Genomic DNA, 18,252 nt, shown 5'->3' with positions numbered 1-18,252 from the left:
GTCTGGGTTAGCAGGGGTGTCCTTGAGCAGGACACTACGCCAGCTGCTCCACCGTGATGAGTAAAGTGCAGAGGACAAATTTCATTTTAACAAATGTGACATGACAATAAAGGTGTGCGAGTTCTTCTTTAATGCTGCCACCATGTAACTAAAATTTTCTTAATACATTGTCTGAAATCAGCAGCTCCAGTTTTCTGATTAGGAAATAGAGGATGAACAAATAACTGTATATTATCTAGTCAACAGTAAATGTAAAAGCCTTCAGGGAACCATTGATTATATGTTCAGTTTCATCTCAGTCAAGTATGACAACAGTTCAAGAGACAGAGCGATGTGGGAATCTGAGGCCAGCTTCAGGCTGATTTAGTGACAGCCTGCGGGTGAACTTGTGGACAATCCTGTACCTGACCTGCCGCAGGTTGATGCCATAGATGATGGGATTGAGGAGCGGTGGCACCACCAGGAACCAGACAGCCAGCACGTTCTGTAGCGTCACCAGCGAGCTGCTGCCATAACGGGAGTACAAGGTGTCAAAAAGCAGAGAAGACGTGAAGACCAGCAGCGTGACCAGGTGAGGCAAACACGTCTGAACGAACTTGGTGCGGTTGGACCGTGACTGTAGTGAGGCCCGGACGAGGCGCGTGTAGGACACCAGGATGAATCCCATCTGTGACAGTTGTAAAAACATGACCACGTAACCGTACACGTTGTTGCCGGTGGTGTTCGAGCACGACAGCTTCACCACCTCCCAGTTGGTGCAGAACAGCTTGTGAAGCTGGCGGCTGCAGATTGTGAGCTGTGACGTCATGATCACAGCAAGCAGCGTTTCCAGCAGCGAAAAGCTCCAGCTGAGCAGCAGCAGCTGCGCCACCTTGTGCCCCGTCATAAGCGAGTGGTACTGCAGAGGCCTGCAGATGGCCAGGTAGCGGTCGTACGCCATAACGGAGAGAGTTGTGAAGTCACAGAAAACATAACTGTACACCACGAAAACCTGGGTCAAGCAGCCAGTGTATGTGATGACGTAGGAGTCGAGCAGAAGGTCGTGAAGCAGCTTCGGGTAGAAACTAGACGCTCCACAGATTCCATTGAAACACAGGTTACATAAAAAGAGGTAGATGGGCTCATGAAGCCCTTTTTCCAAACATATAGTGGTGATCAGCATCAGGTTGATGAAGACAGTGATGAGGTACGACATCAGGGCAAAGGTGAGGAACAACCGCCGGTTTGTCTGAGAATCATTCAGACCCTGAAGCACAAAGACAAGCTCAGTGTTATTCTCCATCAGATCAGATGACAAAAACTGGAATTATGATAACCCATCATCAACAGTTTCATGTCCAGAGGTTCCAAGAGGCATCAAACATCTAGTTCAGTTGTCTTTGAACTGTGTTCAGTCCAGAAACACAAACGCTCAAACAGTTCAAAGGATTAAAAACATCAGCAGAGGTCAGAGGCAGAAACCTCAGACATGTACCACAATAGTCACTCATCAACACAACATTAAAACTGTCCCTTTAACACACAAAGAATGTCCTTTTCTCTGTTTTCTGATCAGTTAGAAAAACAAAAGCAGACACAATGTGTACGACTGAGCACAAATAAACTGTTAAACGTGTGTTAAATGAGAAAACTCAACTCAGCAGGTTCATGAGACTAAAGAAAACGCTCCAGAAAAACACATCAAATTCTCTGATACAGCATCCAAACATGTTAATTAATTTCTCTAAAAAACGAATCACAGAATGTGAATCCTGTTGGAAACAAATCACAGCAACACTGGGTCAGATCCCACAGCTCATCGCTGACTACTGCAGTAACCCATGCAGCGGCACCGCAGCTCTTATACAGCTCTGAGGGGCGGCCATGGCAACATCTCTGACATCAGCATCAACTAATTCAACTTTATCCAGATGAAAAAAAGAACCTCAAAATGTCACAGACACCAGCGCTACAGCTGCAGATCATCCCATGAATCCATTCAGAGCCGACCCGTTCTAAGGCCTTCTAACTTTAATGTATCCCCGCTGCTAGAAGAGGGATTAGTTCTATTAATTAATGTGTGGTACTGACCTGGTTCATCACCATCACAGGCCACACTCAGACAAACACCCACTTCAACTGCGGGTAAGTCAGTCTCCAGTGAACTTGACTGCACGTCTTTGGACTGTGGAAGGAACCTGGAAAGTCACACTCGGGGAGAACATGCAGACTCTGTGGACGGATGGGCTCATGTCTGCGTTTGAAGCCTCTGGTATGAGGAGGAGTGAGCATCAAGGCCGGACAACCACAAGCCCCGGTCTTTTCCTGTTCATTCAGGACGCTCAGCCTTTTCAGGCCTCTGCTTTTAGAAATGTCTGCAAACCTGCTGATTATGGATGAAATGGATGGATGAATACATGATGATCACTTCTAACAACCATCTAACATCTGTCATCACATTGAACAAGACTCAGATACACAGCGTAGGACAATTGTGTTTCTTTGTGTTCAAATGTCTTGATATCGACTTTTACCAGTTTGTCTCCATGTGACATTTAAAACACAAAAAACAATCCGACTTCAGCGCCCTAGTCCAGCTTAAGCACCAGCTCGGCTTGTACTTGGGCCGGTGTACCTGGCTCAAGAATCAGTTTAGTATCCGCGTCTGATTCCAGCCCTACAGGTAGCTCTGCTTCAGCGGTCAGCTCCCACTCCTGCTGCTGCTCCGTCATGTCAAGCTCCAGTTCAAGCTCCTGCTCCATCAAGCCAAGCTCCCGCCCGGTTCTCGAGCCACGTCAAGCTCAGGCTCCAGCTCCAGCCCAGCCGCGTCAGGCTCAAGACCCAGCACTCGTCCCTGGTGGCCTGGTAAAGCGGACCTCTCCGACCCAAGTTACTGGTGGTCCAGAAGCGACTCTGCCTGCCTCAGTTCCTGGTGGCCTGGTAAAGCAGACCCCTCCAGCTCTAGTTCCTGGTGGTCCGGAAGCGACCCCGCCTGCCTTGCTTCCTGGTGGTCTGGAGATGATCTCGCCTGCTTCAGTTCCTGTGTCCTCTGCTCTCATGTCTGCAGGTGTTCTTCCCAGTATTACTGGTGGCAGCGCCTCGGCTGGTCAGCTCCTCCCCTCGGTTCCTGCATCTCGTGGGTCAAGCAACGCTCTCGGCTTGCTCGGCGCTGTCCTGCCGGCCTGTTGGCCTCGCCTTCATCACCTCCGACTGCAACAGTGGCGCTGCATCCTTTGTCGTCGGCCACCTCGACTCTCCATTTTTCCTAGGCTGGCGTTTACCTGGAGGAAGTCAATGCTTCCTGTGGGTCGATGGATGTGTCTTGTTCAGATACCGGCCTCCTAGAACTCCATATTCACTCCTGGACACTAAAAGTGCCGCTCCGGCCCAGCGATTACTGGGCAGGGATTCTCCTCACCTCTACCCCCTTCAAGGGGAATGTTTGGACTGTGTTTGATCTCTTGTGGGATGGACTTACCTAATGGACCCTATCCTGTGCATCCCTTGATCCTGTGCCTTTTCCTGTGTGTGTTAGCCTTGTTTTTGCTTTGACCCACTTCCAGTCCTCCTACCGCTCATCCTGCTAGTGTTCTGATCCCTGTTTTGGGTGTCTGGGAAATCGCCCTACGGGGGGGGGGGGGGGGGGGGGGGGGGGGGGGGGGGGGGGGGGGGGGGGGGGGTCCTGTCACGAATCCAGCATCATAGTCTTGTTTTTGTCTACTTTCCTGTTTTATTTTGACCACTTCCTGTTTAGTTCCTGTCAATGTAGTTTTCTGTTTAGCTTTACGTTGAGTCATGTGACCGATTCAGCTGTTTCCAATTGTCTAATATTTAAGCACTGTCTCTGCCATAGCACATTGCCAGATTGTTTGTTCACTTACCTGTGTAAAGTCTCCAGCAGCATTACCCAGTAAGTCCTGCCTGTGTACCGGTACTAGTTTCTGTTTTTGACCTTGCCTTGCCTGCTCCTTCGAACCTGGTTTTGGACTCTCAATAAAACCTAGAATCCACTGCCTTTGTCCGTACTGTGCACTTGGGTCCTGCATCCCCCGCATTTCTCTGATACTGAGGCCAGTGTCTGGAAAGTTGAGACTCTCAGGTCAAAGGTCATTTCAGCATGTTAACATGTAGGTCTCTCAGGTTTTCACTTATTCCCTCTGAAGCAAATTAGAGCTGTTAACCAGTGAGACCAATCAGCCCGACCAGAAATCAGCGTGGTCGCTCTGGTGCAGAGGCCTGAGGGCTGTAATTACATCCCCTCAGACAGCTGCCGCCGGAGATCTTAAATGAAACATTCTTATTCCTGCAAACAAGTAACCAAATAAAGTTTACGAACCTGAACTTGTGTGACCTGGAGGTGATGAAATTAACATGAACATTCTTCAGACTTTGTCTAAGAGTTTGCATCAGTCCTGAACTAGATCATCGCAATTAAAAGAATGTTTCCTTGTTTTTTCAGAAATACTATATATATATATATATATAGATATAGATATATAGTATTATATATATATATATATAGTATATATATATATATATCTATATATATATATATATATATATAAACTAAAATCCTGCTTAGGTCCAGAGTTTGACAAGGCCACTGCAAAAGTGTTTAAGTAAACATTTCATTCTCTACGAGACGTTCCTATAGTCTCTGCTGCTCTAAATCAAGGTTACATCATTCACCATAGACAAAGCCAGTTTCCCAGGAACCAAATGACTGTTACATAGTTTTCTGTTTGCAAAGCTATGAGCAATATGAACATGTAAACCAGATAGAGATACACATCACGTCATTATGGCATTACATCATTAGGATAATGAAACAACATCAGCTGGGAGGGAGCACTGTTGGAAACACTTTAAGAGGCAGGAATTGTTGCCAGTTGTGAATTAATAGGCTGAAGTTTTTTGCCATGAACAGGACTACGATTGCTTTCCATGCTAAAATGGGGATCGTTATAAACTCTACACAGATTTCATACTTCATACTTGCTGCCTACCCTAATATTGGCCTTTTAAAATATGTATATTTTATGATCATTATGATTTTGTTTGTTTTCATTGTTGGTGCCAACATGTTGCTCATTGTGGTTATTTGTCTGAACAGAAGTTTACATGAACCCATGTACATGTTTCTGTGCAGCCTGTTTGTGAATGAGCTGATGGGCAGCTCTGGGCTGTTTCCTTTCCTTTTGCTTCAGATTCTCTCTGACGTTCACACGGTTTCTGTTCCTTTTTGCTTCCTGCAGATCTTCTGTATATTTTCCTATGTGTGTGCAGAATTTTCAAATCTAGCTGTGATGTCGTATGACAGACATCTGGCTATCTGTTGTCCTCTCCAGTATAACACTCAGATGACATGTAGAAAGGCTGCTGTGCTCATTGCTCTGGCGTGGTTTTACGCAGTTTTTGCCATTGGTTCATTGATTTCATTAATTGCTCCATTACAACTGTGTGGGAACGTCATTAACAAAGTTTACTGTTTTAACTATTCCATTGTCAAACTGTCATGCTCTGAAACTAAAATCAATAACATTTACGGACTGATTGTTACTTTTGTCACAGTCTTTGTTCCTTTAATGTCAGTCTTTTACACGTACACAAGGATTCTAAAAGTGTGTTTTTCTGGTTCTAAGAAGACCCGGCAGAAAGCCCTCAGTACTTGCACACCTCACCTGGTTTCTCTCCTTAACTTTTGTTTTGGGGTTTGCTTTGAAATTGTACAGAGCAGATTTGAAACGGAAGGTGCACAGAGTATTTTGTTAATAGTTGTGTCCCTGTACTATCTGACATGTCAACCGCTGCTGAACCCGGTAATGTACGGACTGAAGATGTCCCAGATCAGGAAGACTTGTAAAAGCCTGTTGTTCTCTATTTTTTAAATTGTAGATCATCTGACCAGGTTGACAAAGAGCAAAGATGTAACTGATGTCAACAGCATTGATCTGATACAAGTCTGCTGATTGCGTGAAAATGTCATAAGGTGAATGCTGAAGTCAACATAATATAATAATACGAATCAAATCTGTTGCTCTTCACAGAGTTTACTAAACTATAGACCATGGATAAAATGTACAAGACTTAACGTGTATGTAACATCACAACAGGAATCGTGGATAATTTAACTAAATAAAGCTACATATTTAACAGGGAGCAGGTGTTTTTTTACTTTTAAAAGACATATCTATTATAGAAAATATATAGAACACAATTTAATATTAAATCTGCCTGCCATACAGCAGTAAAGATGAAGTGATGGGAAGCGTTGACAATAAACCTACAGTCAATCTGCAACACACCAGGTTCCTGTGTGTGTGTGTGTGTGTGTGTGTGTGTGTGTGTGTGTGTGTGTGTGTGTGTGTGTGTGTGTAAACTGATCCTTGCCTGTTCTGTTTGTGTAACCGGATTTGTACCCATAGACTTAGAAGGGCTACTGTTTACCATGTTTTTACACAGCAGTTAATATTAACGTCCCAATTTGTGTACGTACGGCATAGCCCCATTAAGTCTATGGATAAAATCTGGCTATGTTGTGACTCGGCTTCCACGCCACCAGGGGCAGCCTGGTTTCACCCTTTTTGTTTTGTGTCCTTGTTTCTGTCTTGTGTTTCCTGTATTAGTTTGATTGGGTTTACCTGTCTTGTCTTGTCTTGTATTTAAGGTCTCAGTTTGTGCACAGTCTTTGTTGGTGCTACGTGTTACGTGTTACATGTCATCGTGCTCTCCGTCCAGGTTTGTGTGTTTGTTCACTGATTGTGTTAAGTACTGTTGTTTGCGTGTTTGGTGTTCTTGGTATGGTTAATTTAGTTTCCTGCTCTGCAGTGATCTTTAGTTTACCTGTGAGTTATATATGTTAGTTTGCATGGTTTATTTCTGGCCTATCCTGCATACGCAGCGTCCTTAGTTCGTATTGTCCTCTGTCTGTATGTTTTATTTATTAAATCATTTATTGTCAGTCCTATCTGTGGGTCGTGCATTTGGGTCCTCCCTCACAGTTCAGTTTGTAGGCCATTGTAGCCTGTCTCCCCGCTCAGGGAGCGTGTTTTAGAATACTGTTCAGGTCCAGTTTGACCCCTGCTTGTAACAGGCTAGGCACGTACAAATCAGTTTACGCACAAAGAAATTTAATGGTATACTAAAATGACTCTGTACTATCTAACTGAACGTCAGTAACAAGTGTAAAAAGTGTTTAGAATACTCAATATGACAGATCATCCTAAAACCAAACCCTAAGGTGCTCAACATCAGTCTTAGATGATCTTGTTTATAGCAATAGAAAAGCTTCTATCACTAACATACAACAGAGACAAGCAAGCCAATCATACTATAATATAATAATATGTTTTTTCATGCTTAATGATGCTAAAGAATTAAATTATTAAAATAAATAAAAAATAATTTCAAAAAGCCCTGTAAATCATCCACATTGCCGTCCCAAAGTGTGTATTTCCAGCCCACTGGTAGAAAACGCTGTTTTAAGAGCCCGTGACACATGAAGTTGATCACCACACCTCTTTGTGGAAGCGTGCCGGCCACAGCATCCAGCTTGTTGTTGTTTGACTGAAGCTACCCAGCAGGCATTCTATCGTTGAGGCATCATAATTATGGTTGAATGACCATTAAATTACGTTTTGAACTTGAAAGGTGAATAAACGCTGATGGGGCAATGGTATTCAAAGTTGCATTATGGTCGACTGTCTATATAACTGGATTAAAATAAAGCATAAACCTAAGAACAGCAGCCCGATGAGGGAGAGCTGAGTGATCACATAACTACTACTACTAATGCTGGTTTACAGGAAGCACTATCAATGCTGTCCTGTCGTCTCCACCCAGATGACCCTGTAATAGCATTATTACAGATGCGGCCCACCTCTCCACGTAGTGGGATGAAGGTGGAGTCCCGTGATGACCTCTTGGGGGGTTTGACCTGCTCTAAAAACCCACAGCAGCAGATGAGAGCTAAGCTCAGAGTAGAAAGGCAACTGCTATGTGAGGATAGGAGATGCGAAAGCAGTAGTAAGAGGAATTGTAGGTTCTGTTCTGTATTTGTAGAACATTACTTAACTAACAGTTAAGTTACTTTATTGTGTGCGTGAATAACTGACTGTGGATGAAGGTTCACTTTGTTGATATGAGATCAGGATGAACTCCACCCAGGCTTCATTCTTCACATTAGCTGCTTACTTTGACACTGGGCTTTTAAAATATTTTTATTACATAATTATGCTGTTTTTATATGCAGCGATTGTTGGTGCCAACATGTTGCTCATTGCTGTTATTTGTCTGAATAGAAGCTTACATGAACCCATGTACATGTTCCTGTGCAGCCTGTTTGTAACTGAACTCTATGGCAGCACTGGGCTGTTTCCTCTGCTTCTGGTGCAGATCCTCTCTGACACTCACACCGTTTCTTCGTACTTTTGCTTTCTGCAGATTTTCTGTTTACATACGTATGGAAATATACAGTTTTTTAGTTTAGCCATAATGTCATATGACAGATATGTTGCAATCTGTTACCCTCTGCAGTATAACACACGAATGACATTTTCCAGGGTGGCCAGTCTTATCACTCTAACATGGTTGTCTTCGTTCGTTGGGGTTCTTGTCATGATGTCTCTGAGTTTCTCTTTACAGCTGTGTGGAAACATTATCAACAAAGTTTACTGTAGCAACTACTCAATTGTGAAGCTGGCATGTTCTGACATCAGCTTAAATAACATTTATGGACTTGTTACAACATTTTTCTCAGTCTTTGGTCCTGTTCTTCTGATTCTTTACACGTACACAAAGATTCTCAAAGTGTGTTTCTCTGGTTCTAAACAGACTCGACAGAAAGCCATCAGTACCTGCTCACCTCACCTGGCTTCTCTACTTAACTTTACTTTCGGTTCCATCTTTGAAATACTTCAGAGCAGATTTAATGTTAGCAGTGCCCCTAAAATACTGAGCATCTTATTGTCCGTGTACTGGCTGACATGCCAGCCGCTGTTTAACCCGGTGATGTATGGAATGAAAATGTCCAAAATCAGAATTATTTGTAAGAGTCTGTTGTTTCGTTCTAGATCCCTCAAAGCTCAGGCTGAGTGAAGGATGACTATGTCTGCCAGCGAAAAACAATGTCTTTTAATTGCTGATTATTTCCGTTTTAGCTTCTAGATGCAGCATAATGTTGTTGTTGTTATGAGATAATTTTGAATGGTTAGCAGATCGGTCAGACCCAAACCAAGTTTAGCAATAGTGCAGATTGTCCTGAAGATGTAAATCTGTTCATAGAGAAACACACTTTTATGTACAGGGTTTTGTAGGTAAGGGTTTGGGGTATTTCATTTCGTTTTTCTTTCAACAGTAACACAGATAAAAAGCAACATTTCCTGAATCCAGTGTCTGATTTCCAGAGTTAACTCATATGTTTCGTTATCTGATAAATTAGCTTTACTGCCTCATCAGCACCAACATTCCTGTTGACCTCGACACCACATCAGTCTTCACATGTTAATGATGCTTTAAAGGCTGGCCTGCAACGTCTCCAGAGGAGGCTCATCAAGCTGACGACTAATTAGAAGATTTGAGCCTCATCCTCTATAAACAACAATATATAACATGTTAAAATGACTGCCAGTATATGGGTTAATTAATGCTTTGAGCTATTGAATTTTAAATATTATCTCTATCGTGAATAAAATAAAAGGAATTAACAAACACGTTTGTTCACTGCTTTGTTGTTGGTGTCCTTTAAAAATGCAACCTGTTTTCTTGTTAGGCTCAAACAATTTGCATCATAAAAACATTTTTTTAAATCTGAAGTTATTACGAGTACATTAACTATGGTGGAAAAATGTACTATAACTAATTCATTTACAGATCATAAGGCTGTTGGTGAACTCTTTAGGTCTCAAAAGAAAGAAAGTAAACATAATCACATTGACGATCACGAAGGGCTGCAGTGGATAAAAACCCCAGCAGAGCACATGCATCAGGTAAATATAAAAACAAACAATTCATAATAATTATTCACAAAATGAATATTAACTAATTTTAAATTTGAAAATTGGGATTTTCCATTGTGTAGCATCCGTTTGCTTATGAGCAGAGAATTCACAAAACTAAAAGCTACTGTATAAAACTAAATTGTCTGGGCTGCAGTAAGCATAAACAAGTAGAAATGCTTTCAGATTGTCTCGCATCCATTTTCTTTAACAACTGCTTATGAGCAGAGAGTCTGACGTAGGATTCCGGCTGCTCCAGTGTTCTGGAGCTTGGTACAGGTGAAAGCAAGCGGTCCTGATCTGCTGCAGCGCTGGCCACTAGAAAACCAGGTCTGTGACATTATAAATGTAGATGGTGGAATCCTCCAGGTCCTCCAAGTTTTTGTGTACAGCTTTTTTCATCTTGGTTTTGCTTTTTGTCATAAGGTCACTCCCAGATTCAGGAGCATAAAAGCTGCAGACACGGAGCGTATCCTCAGTCAGCATGACTCAAAGTTAGAACATCAGCATTTGATCATGGTTTACTTTTCTCATGTGACATTAAATCACTGTCTCATCATAATTAACACGATTCACATTATTGATTAGTAAATCTGACACAATGTAACAGATTTTACTTTATCTTCCTGTTTGCAGTGTCAGTTGTTTGTTTAAACCAAATCATGATCAATTCTACACAGTTTTCCTATATTATACTTTCTGCCTATGCTGATATCAAGCTCATCAAATATATATTTTTCATGATTTTTACAGTTTTGTACTTTTTTATTATTTGTGCTAACATGTTACTCATTGTGGTTATTTGTCTGAACAGAAGTTTACATGAACCCATGTACATGTTTCTGTGCAGCCTGTTTGTGAATGAGCTGTTTGGCAGCTCTGGGCTGTTTCCTTTCCTTCTGATTCAGTTTCTCTCTGACGTTCATCATATTTCTAATTATTTATGTTTTTTGCAGATTTTCTGTGTGTACTCGTATGCAGGTGTGGAATTTTACAACCTAGCTGTCATGTCTTATGACAGATATGTTGCCATCTGTTTTCCTCTGCAGTATAAGACACGTATGACGAATAACATGGTGATCATGCTCATTGTAGTGAGTTGGTTGCCTCCTTTGCTTATGGTTACTGGTACAACAATGCTGTCCTTCTCTTTACAGCTGTGTGGAAACGTCATTAACAAGGTTTACTGTGACAACTACTCTGTGGTGAAGTTGGCGTGTTTTGACACTAGTGTCAATAACATTTATGGTCTAATTGTTAGTGTTGGGTCAATTATTTGTGCTTTAACTTTAATTTTTTACACTTACATAAAGATTTTCAAGGTGTGTTTTTCTGGTTCATCAGAGACCCGAGAGAAAGCCGTTAATACCTGCTCACCTCATTTGGCTTCTCTGCTCAACTTCTCCTTTGGTTGTTTGTTCGAAGTATCACAGAGCAGATTTAATATGAGCAATGTTCCCACTATGTTAGGAATTTTCTTATCAATATATTATTTTACATGCCAGCCGCTCTTTAATCCTGTATTGTATGGACTTAAAATGTCCAAAATCCGTAACACATGTAAACATTTATTAAAAAAGAGATAAATGTGTAAACCTTCAAGTGTTTGCGTATAATGATCAAAACCACTGACAACTTGTTCAGAGCAGCTAGTGTGTCTGTTTCTGGTTAGGTTGTGACATTTTACCCTCAATATGCCAACAACGATGGTTGCTTTCCAACGCCCTATGAATAATTTTAGATTTCCCTTTAACCTAAACAAACTCACAAGACTACAGCCAGTTCTTGTTCCTGCCCTGTCTCTACAGCCAGGCTGCTTTGTAAAAGGACAGTGCTTCACACTATAAGTCATTAACACAGGTGCACCAGAAACAAGCTTTACTTGAGAACAGCCATAGTTCTGTTTAACCTGACATACCAACAAGCAGAAAAAGAAGGTTATTTGAGTACAGTAAGTGTCTGTAATGAGGACATGACAGAGTCAGTCTATACAGATTAAGCTGCCTCATAACAGGTAGCAGCATGTCAGTGGAGATTGTTTACATAATTGTTGTGGCATTTTTGGCCATACTGGGGGAATAATAAACTGTAAACCAGCTGCTATACCACTCTATTCTCACCCTCCGTGGGTGGTCTCATCCACTTTTTCCAAGCTCGGGTCCTCTACCAGAGGCCAGGGAGCTTGAGGGTTCTGCGCAGTATCCTTGTTGTTCTTAGGACTGCACTTTTCTGGACTGAGATTTTGGTTGTTTTTCCAGGGATCTGTTGTAGCCACTCCTCCAGTTTGGGGGTCACAGCCCCCAGTGCTCCGATCACCACAGGCACCACTGTGGCCTTCACCTTCCAAGCCTTCTCCAGTTCTTCTCTGAGCCCTTGGTATTTCTCTAGTTTCTCATGTTCCTTTTTCCTGATGTTGCCATCGCTTGGTATTGCCACATCCACCACTACGGCTTTCCTCTGTTCTTTGTCCACCACCACAATGTCTGGTTGGTTCGCCATTACCATTCTGTCTGTCTGTATCTGGAAGTCCCACAGGATCTTGGCTTGCTCGTTCTCTACCACCTTGGGAGGTGTTTCCCACTTTGACCTTGGGGTTTCCAGTACATACTCTGCGCAGATGTTCCTGTATACTATGCCAGCCACTTGGTTATGGCGTTCCATGTATGCTTTGCCTGCCAGCATCTTACACCCTGCAGTTATGTGCTGGATTGTCTCAGGGGCCTCTTTGCACAGTCTACACCTTGGGTCTTGTCTGGTGTGGTAGATCTGGGCTTCTATGGCTCTGGTGCTCAGGGCCTGCTCCTGTGCAGCCAGGATGAGTGCCTCTGTGCTGTCCTTCAGCCCAGCCCTTTCAAGCCATTGGTAGGATTTGTTGAGATCAGCCACTTCAGTTATGTTCCGGTGGTACATCCCATGTAAGGGCTTGTCCTCCCATGATGGTCCCTCTTCCAGCATCTCATCCTCTGTTCTCCACTGCCTGAGACATTCACTCAGCACGGCATCTGTCAGGGCCTTATCCTTGATGTACTTATGGATCTTGGATGTTTCATCCCGGATAGTGGCTCTCACGCTCACTAGTCCTCGGCCTCCTTCCTTGCGGCTAGCGTACAGTCTCAGGGTGCTGGATTTGGGGTGAAACCCCCCATGCATGGTGAGGAGCTTTCATGTCTTAACATCTGTGGTCTGTATCTCTTCCTTTGGCCACCTTATTATTCCTGCAGGGTATCTGATCGCTGGCAGGGCGTAGCTGTTTATTGCCCGGGCTTTGTTCTTGCCATTGAGCTGGCTTCTTAGGACTTGCCTTACTCTAATACCTGTGGTATTCCAAGGTACTTGTAACTGTCCTCAATGTCTGCTATTGTTCCTTCTGGGAGTGAGACCCCTTCTGTGTGGATTACCTTGCCTCTGTTTGTCACCATCCTCCCACATTTCTCGAGCCCGAATGACATCCCGATGTCCGAGCTGTAGATCCTGGTGGTGTGGATCAGCGAATCAATGTCTCGCTCGCTCTTGGCGTACAGCTTGATGTCATCCATGTAGAGGAGGTGACTTATGGTGGCCCCTTTCCGGAGTCGGTATCCATAGCCAGTCTTGTTTATTATTTGGCTGAGGGGGTTCAGTCCTATGCAGTGCTAACAGCAGTGGGGACAGTGCATCTCCTTGGTATATGCCACATTTGATGGATACTTGGGCAAGTGGCTTCCCATTGGCTTCAAGAGTGGTTCTCCACAACCTCATCGATTTTGCAATGAAGGCCCTTAGAGTTCTGTTGATGTTGTACAGCTCCAAGCATTTAGTGATCGCTGTGTGTCACATTGAGTCATAGGCTTTCTTATGGTCGATCCAGGCTGTGCACAGGTTGGTGTGTCGCACCCTGCAGTCTTGGGCGACTGTTCTGTCTTATCTTTCAGGTCAGTCGCTGCCTTGCTCAGCGTGTCTGTGCTCACTGGGGCTTCGTACCCAATTTCCGGTTGGGGAGATGGTGAAACCTCCCCTCTGACCTGGCGTCCTAACTCCCCCTTGCCGTAGCATTTGTGTTGTACCTCGTCTGTCAGGTTTTGGCAGAGATCGGACCCACATGCACAGCGATGAGGCGACAGACAGATGGTAAAGTTCAAGGGTTTTAATGCAGTTCTCGTAATCACGGACAGTCCAGGTCATGCACGGATAAACACGGGATTGAGATACAGGAGGGACAGGCGTGATCGGTTCCAATAGCGGTCATGGGTCAAAACCAGAGGACTCAGATTTCCAGGTTTGAATCGACAGGCTAAGACAGTTCCAGTAACAGGCAGAGTTCAGCAACAGAGACAACGGGTTTACAGTACCGGTCAGGATCAGACGAGAAGCGGTAGTCAGGAACACGGAAACAGGTCGGTAAGCTGACGGGGTAAGCTGAACGAGAGAATACTGGAAAGTGAAGTCATGGATTCAACGATCTGGCAACAGGATATGGGAACTGGTGGTGGTTAAGTACACAGGTGAGTAATGACTGATTCAAGACAGGTGTGTGTAATGACAACCGGAAGTGAGGCTGGAGCTAACGGGATGAGACTAGAAACCGGAAATTCTACACAATAAAAGCACCTGATGCAGACCTTGTTAGACCGGGCGACGTCTGAGCCGGTATCTCATGTGGTTAATTGTTTCTCATCATTATGAGGTAGGCGGTAGCTTGAAGGGTCTTGCCCAAGGACCCATACTGGATGCTTATTCGCCACCTGTATACAAGTCCTGCGATTTTATATTTCCCATAACCTGTTGCCAAATCGTTGAATCCATGACTTCACTTTCCAGCATTCTCTCGTTCAGCTTACCCCGTTACCGACCTGTTTCCGAGTTCCTGACTACCGCTTCTCGTCTGATCCTGACCTGGATGCACTCATCTTGGCTGCACAGGAGCAGGCCCTGAGCACCAGAGCAATAGAGGCCCAGACCCAAGGTGTAGACTGTGTAAAGAGGCCCCTGAGACAATCCAGCACATAACTGCAGGGTGTAAGATGCTGGCAGGGAAAGCATACATGGAACGCCATAACCAAGTGGCTGGCATAGTATACAGGAACATCTGCACAGAGTATGGACTGGAAACCCCAAGGTCAAAGTGGGAAACACCTCCCAAGGTGGTAGAGAACGAGCGAGCCAAGATCCTGTGGGACTTCCAGATACAGACAGACAGAATGGTAATGGCGAACCAACCAGACATTGTGGTGGTGGACAAAGAACAGAGGAAAGCCGTAGTGGTGGATGTGGCAATACCAAGCGATGGCTACATCAGAAAAAAGGAACATGAGAAACTAGAGAAATACCAAGGGCTCAGAGAAGAACTGGAGAAGGCTTGGAAGGTGAAGGCCACAGTGGTGCCTGTGGTGATCGGAGCACTGGGGGCAGTGACCCCCAAACTGGAGGAGTGGCTACAACAGATCCCTGGAAAAACATCCGACATCTCAGTCCAGAAAAGTGCAGTCCTAGGAACAGCAAGGATAATGCGCAGAACCCTCAAGCCCCCTGGCCTCTGGTAGAAGACCCGAGCTTGGAAAGTGGAGGGTGAGAATAGAGTGGTATATATAGCTATACAGAAATTAATAAAACTATATATATACATATATGGACATCTTACAGTAAGAATTTGGCATCATTCAGACAACAACCAGTCAATAATCAGTGTTGTGGGGAAATGTTTTTTTTAAGGGATGTGCTGGCAGTCTGACTATGTAAAGTCCTAAAATGTACCAGTTCTAAATGTCCACACCTAAAGGTGGTTTTAGTGCCTCATTAAATCCTTGAATTGAAAAGATGAATATAGGGACATATATGGAAGATAATGTCGACACATCTCACTTAGCTTAGAATGACAGATCACCAATAAGCCAAACCTGGGAAAAAAACCTTGATAGGGCACAGGTGAAATGATGGTCCAAAGGGAAGTGCAAGTCAGGTAGAATGATGACCCACTGTTGCAGTGCCTTAGCATCCAAATGTAAATTTCTGATATTTTGGGAATTTTCTGTTTTAAAACACAGAGCTGGTAGTTTTAGTACATTACACTGACACTTTGCAATGTATAGAAACAGAAGAAAAACATAAAATCTCTCCAGAGCAACTACAGTATTTTATAGTTTTCTATGAAACTAGGCATTTTTCTTTTTCTATCAGCTCAGTAATGTAGTTCGTACCATGTAGGAGCAATTTTTATTTCAGTAAGCCTTCTATGCAGACAATGGGGCTTAAGCTCTGACACGTTACAAAAATCCTTTGATCATACTATTATTCAGTTGCCCCAAGAGTTTAAGTACAGTATGAGTAAATATCCTGTATAGATCCATAGTTTTACAGCTCTGCTGAGTCTGGCCTCAGCAAATTCACTCTCTCATTGATTGCATATTTTAAAAAAGTAACCTTTACACTAGTAAACATTAAACCACAATCTGAGTGAGGTGAACAACAAGACCTCTGTATCTAAATCTGCAGAACAGTGGTTAAAGCAGTATTTATTCACAACAGTAAGTGTAAAAGAACATTGGTTCTGAATGGTAAAATACAATATGTAGTGGTTGGCTACTCAAGAAATTTAAATTTTGATGATGATGATGATGATGAGCTACACTTCAGCCAAACCTAAAACTAGACCTTTGCATATGACACGTATTTTGCTCATGTTCAATCCATACATTACAGGGTTGAAGAGCGGCTGGCATGTAATGTAGTACAATGACAAAAATATTTGCACCATGTTTTGTACACCGCTCATATTAAATCTCGTCTGTAATATTCCAAAAGAAACTCCAAAGGAGAAGTTGAGCAGAGAAGCCAGATGAGGTGTGCAGGTACTTGCGGCTTTCTGTCGGGTTTGTTTGGATCCAGAAAAACACACATTGAGAATCCTCGTGTAAGTGTAAAAAATAAGAGACACTGGAGCATAAACTGTGACAGAAGCAGCAACAAGTTCATAGATGTTGTTTACTGTGGTGTCAGAACATGAAAGTTTTATGATGGAGTAGTTGTCACAATACACTTTATTTATGATGCTCCCACACAGCTGTAAAGAGGCAGTCAGACATACTGAAACAAGAACCGCTAGAACAGGAGGCAACCAGATAACAGCTATGAGCAAGGTGACCTTACTAGAGGTCATACACGTGTTGTATTGTAGAGGATGACAGATAGCCAGGTATCGGTCATAAGACATGATGGCCAAGTTAGTGAATTCCACACTTCCATACGTGTACAAACAGAAAACCTGCACTAAACAAAAGGGAACAGAAACAGTGTGAACGTCAGAGAGAATCTGAAGCAGAAGGAAAGGAAACAGCCCAGAGCTGCCAAACAGCTCATTCACAAACAGGCTGCACAGAAACATGTACATGGGTTCATGTAAACTTCTGTTCAGACAAATAACCACAATGAGCAACATGTTGGCACCCACAATGAAAACATAAACCAACAGAAAAATGAAGAAATATAAATGTTTAAAACCCCCCAAATCAAAATAGACATCTAAAGCAAAATATGAAACATGTGTAGAGTTCATCACCATTTTCTGTTCAGAGGGAAAAAAAGAGTAAGGTATGGTATTAATTTTAAAAAATTCTTAAGAGCTGATAAATCAAAACAACCAGATTTAACCTTCTTACAATCGGGACTTTACTGAGGTAAGACTATGATAAACATTAAATATCATCTTCATTGATGAATACACTACTAAGTCCCTCTTGACTGAGTCCAAACTACTTCTGCTGCTGCTTTTAAAGTGACTGCCCAAAGCAGCACTGATGTCATTAACAACAGCCCCTGTTGCTGACTTAGGAACATACCAAAGTTGAACCTATGCTGCCACTTTAGATTTATGCTGAACACAGATTATAAATCTATCAACAGTGACTCTCTCAATTTTACAAATCTCTAACTATAAAGCTAAATTGTCTGGGCTGCAGTAAGCATAGACAAGAAGAAATGCTTTCCTATTGTCTAGCATCCATTTTCTTTAACAACTGCTTATGAGCAGTGAGTCTGACCTGGGATTCTAGCTGTTTCAGTGTTCAAACAATTAAGCTCCATGAATACATCAGGAAAATTGCCCCAACAGATAATGAGCTCAGTGAATACCTCAGGCAGCAGAAACCAGAGGAGGGTAAGAAAGACGAGGAACCCTCATGGAAGGACAAACCCCTACACGGTATGTGTCACATCCGGGCTTGTCACCCGCCCTTCACACGGAAAGGACTTCCGGTTTTATTTTGTATACTTCCTGTTTCTCCGTTCAGTCCCCGGATCACTCAGC

At 43.1% G+C, this 18,252-nt stretch overlaps 5 protein-coding genes across 7 annotated transcripts in view; 3 read left to right on the top strand and 2 right to left on the bottom strand.

Annotated features, from left to right (window-relative positions):
- Positions 1–107: 107 nt before the first annotated feature.
- Positions 108–18,252, bottom strand: part of LOC114867578 (olfactory receptor 1D2-like) — a 53,466-nt gene continuing 35,321 nt past the window's right edge. Inside the window, exons 3-4 of one of the 3 annotated variants that reach the window (XM_029170385.3) lie at positions 2,071–2,365; positions 108–1,246 (exon numbers count right to left, since the gene is read on the bottom strand). In XM_029170385.3, coding sequence (XP_029026218.1) covers positions 317–1,246; positions 2,071–2,085 — 945 coding nt within the window. In that variant the 5' untranslated portion in view covers positions 2,086–2,365 and the 3' untranslated portion in view covers positions 108–316. Of the gene's footprint in view, positions 2,366–18,252 lie in introns of all 3 variants that reach the window. The other 2 variants (XM_029170384.3, XM_055514203.1) reach the window with 2 other exon arrangements.
- Positions 4,932–5,867, top strand: LOC114868326 (olfactory receptor 11A1-like). Its single transcript, XM_029171791.1, has one exon. The coding sequence runs from the start codon at positions 4,932–4,934 to the stop codon at positions 5,865–5,867; it is 936 nt and encodes a 311-aa protein (XP_029027624.1).
- On the top strand, positions 8,128–9,255 carry LOC114868325 (olfactory receptor 11A1-like). Its single transcript, XM_029171790.2, has one exon. The coding sequence runs from the start codon at positions 8,131–8,133 to the stop codon at positions 9,073–9,075; it is 945 nt and encodes a 314-aa protein (XP_029027623.1). The 5' UTR covers positions 8,128–8,130; the 3' UTR covers positions 9,076–9,255.
- Positions 10,535–11,614, top strand: LOC114867581 (olfactory receptor 140-like). The gene has a single exon (XM_029170388.3). It carries the CDS (start codon positions 10,637–10,639, stop codon positions 11,558–11,560), a length of 924 nt encoding a protein of 307 aa, XP_029026221.1. The 5' UTR covers positions 10,535–10,636; the 3' UTR covers positions 11,561–11,614.
- Positions 15,989–18,152, bottom strand: LOC114867587 (olfactory receptor 10J5-like). Its single transcript, XM_029170398.3, has one exon. It carries the CDS (start codon positions 17,506–17,508, stop codon positions 16,573–16,575), a length of 936 nt encoding a protein of 311 aa, XP_029026231.1. The 5' UTR covers positions 17,509–18,152; the 3' UTR covers positions 15,989–16,572.

The sequence above is a fragment of the Betta splendens genome, chromosome 13, assembly GCF_900634795.4.
Source record: "Betta splendens chromosome 13, fBetSpl5.4, whole genome shotgun sequence".
NCBI lineage: Eukaryota > Metazoa > Chordata > Actinopteri > Anabantiformes > Osphronemidae > Betta > Betta splendens.
Note: the sequence above shows the minus strand (reverse complement) of the source record. Positions and strands in the feature narration are given on the sequence as shown.

Bases quoted from the DNA above. Each gene is read 5' to 3' on its own strand.
- LOC114868326 (XM_029171791.1), top strand. From the start codon at position 4,932: ATGGGGATCGTTATAAACTCTACACAGATTTCATACTTCATACTTGCT.
- LOC114868325 (XM_029171790.2), top strand. From the start codon at position 8,131: ATGAACTCCACCCAGGCTTCATTCTTCACATTAGCTGCTTACTTTGAC.
- LOC114867581 (XM_029170388.3), top strand. From the start codon at position 10,637: ATGATCAATTCTACACAGTTTTCCTATATTATACTTTCTGCCTATGCT.
- LOC114867587 (XM_029170398.3), bottom strand. From the start codon at position 17,508: ATGGTGATGAACTCTACACATGTTTCATATTTTGCTTTAGATGTCTAT.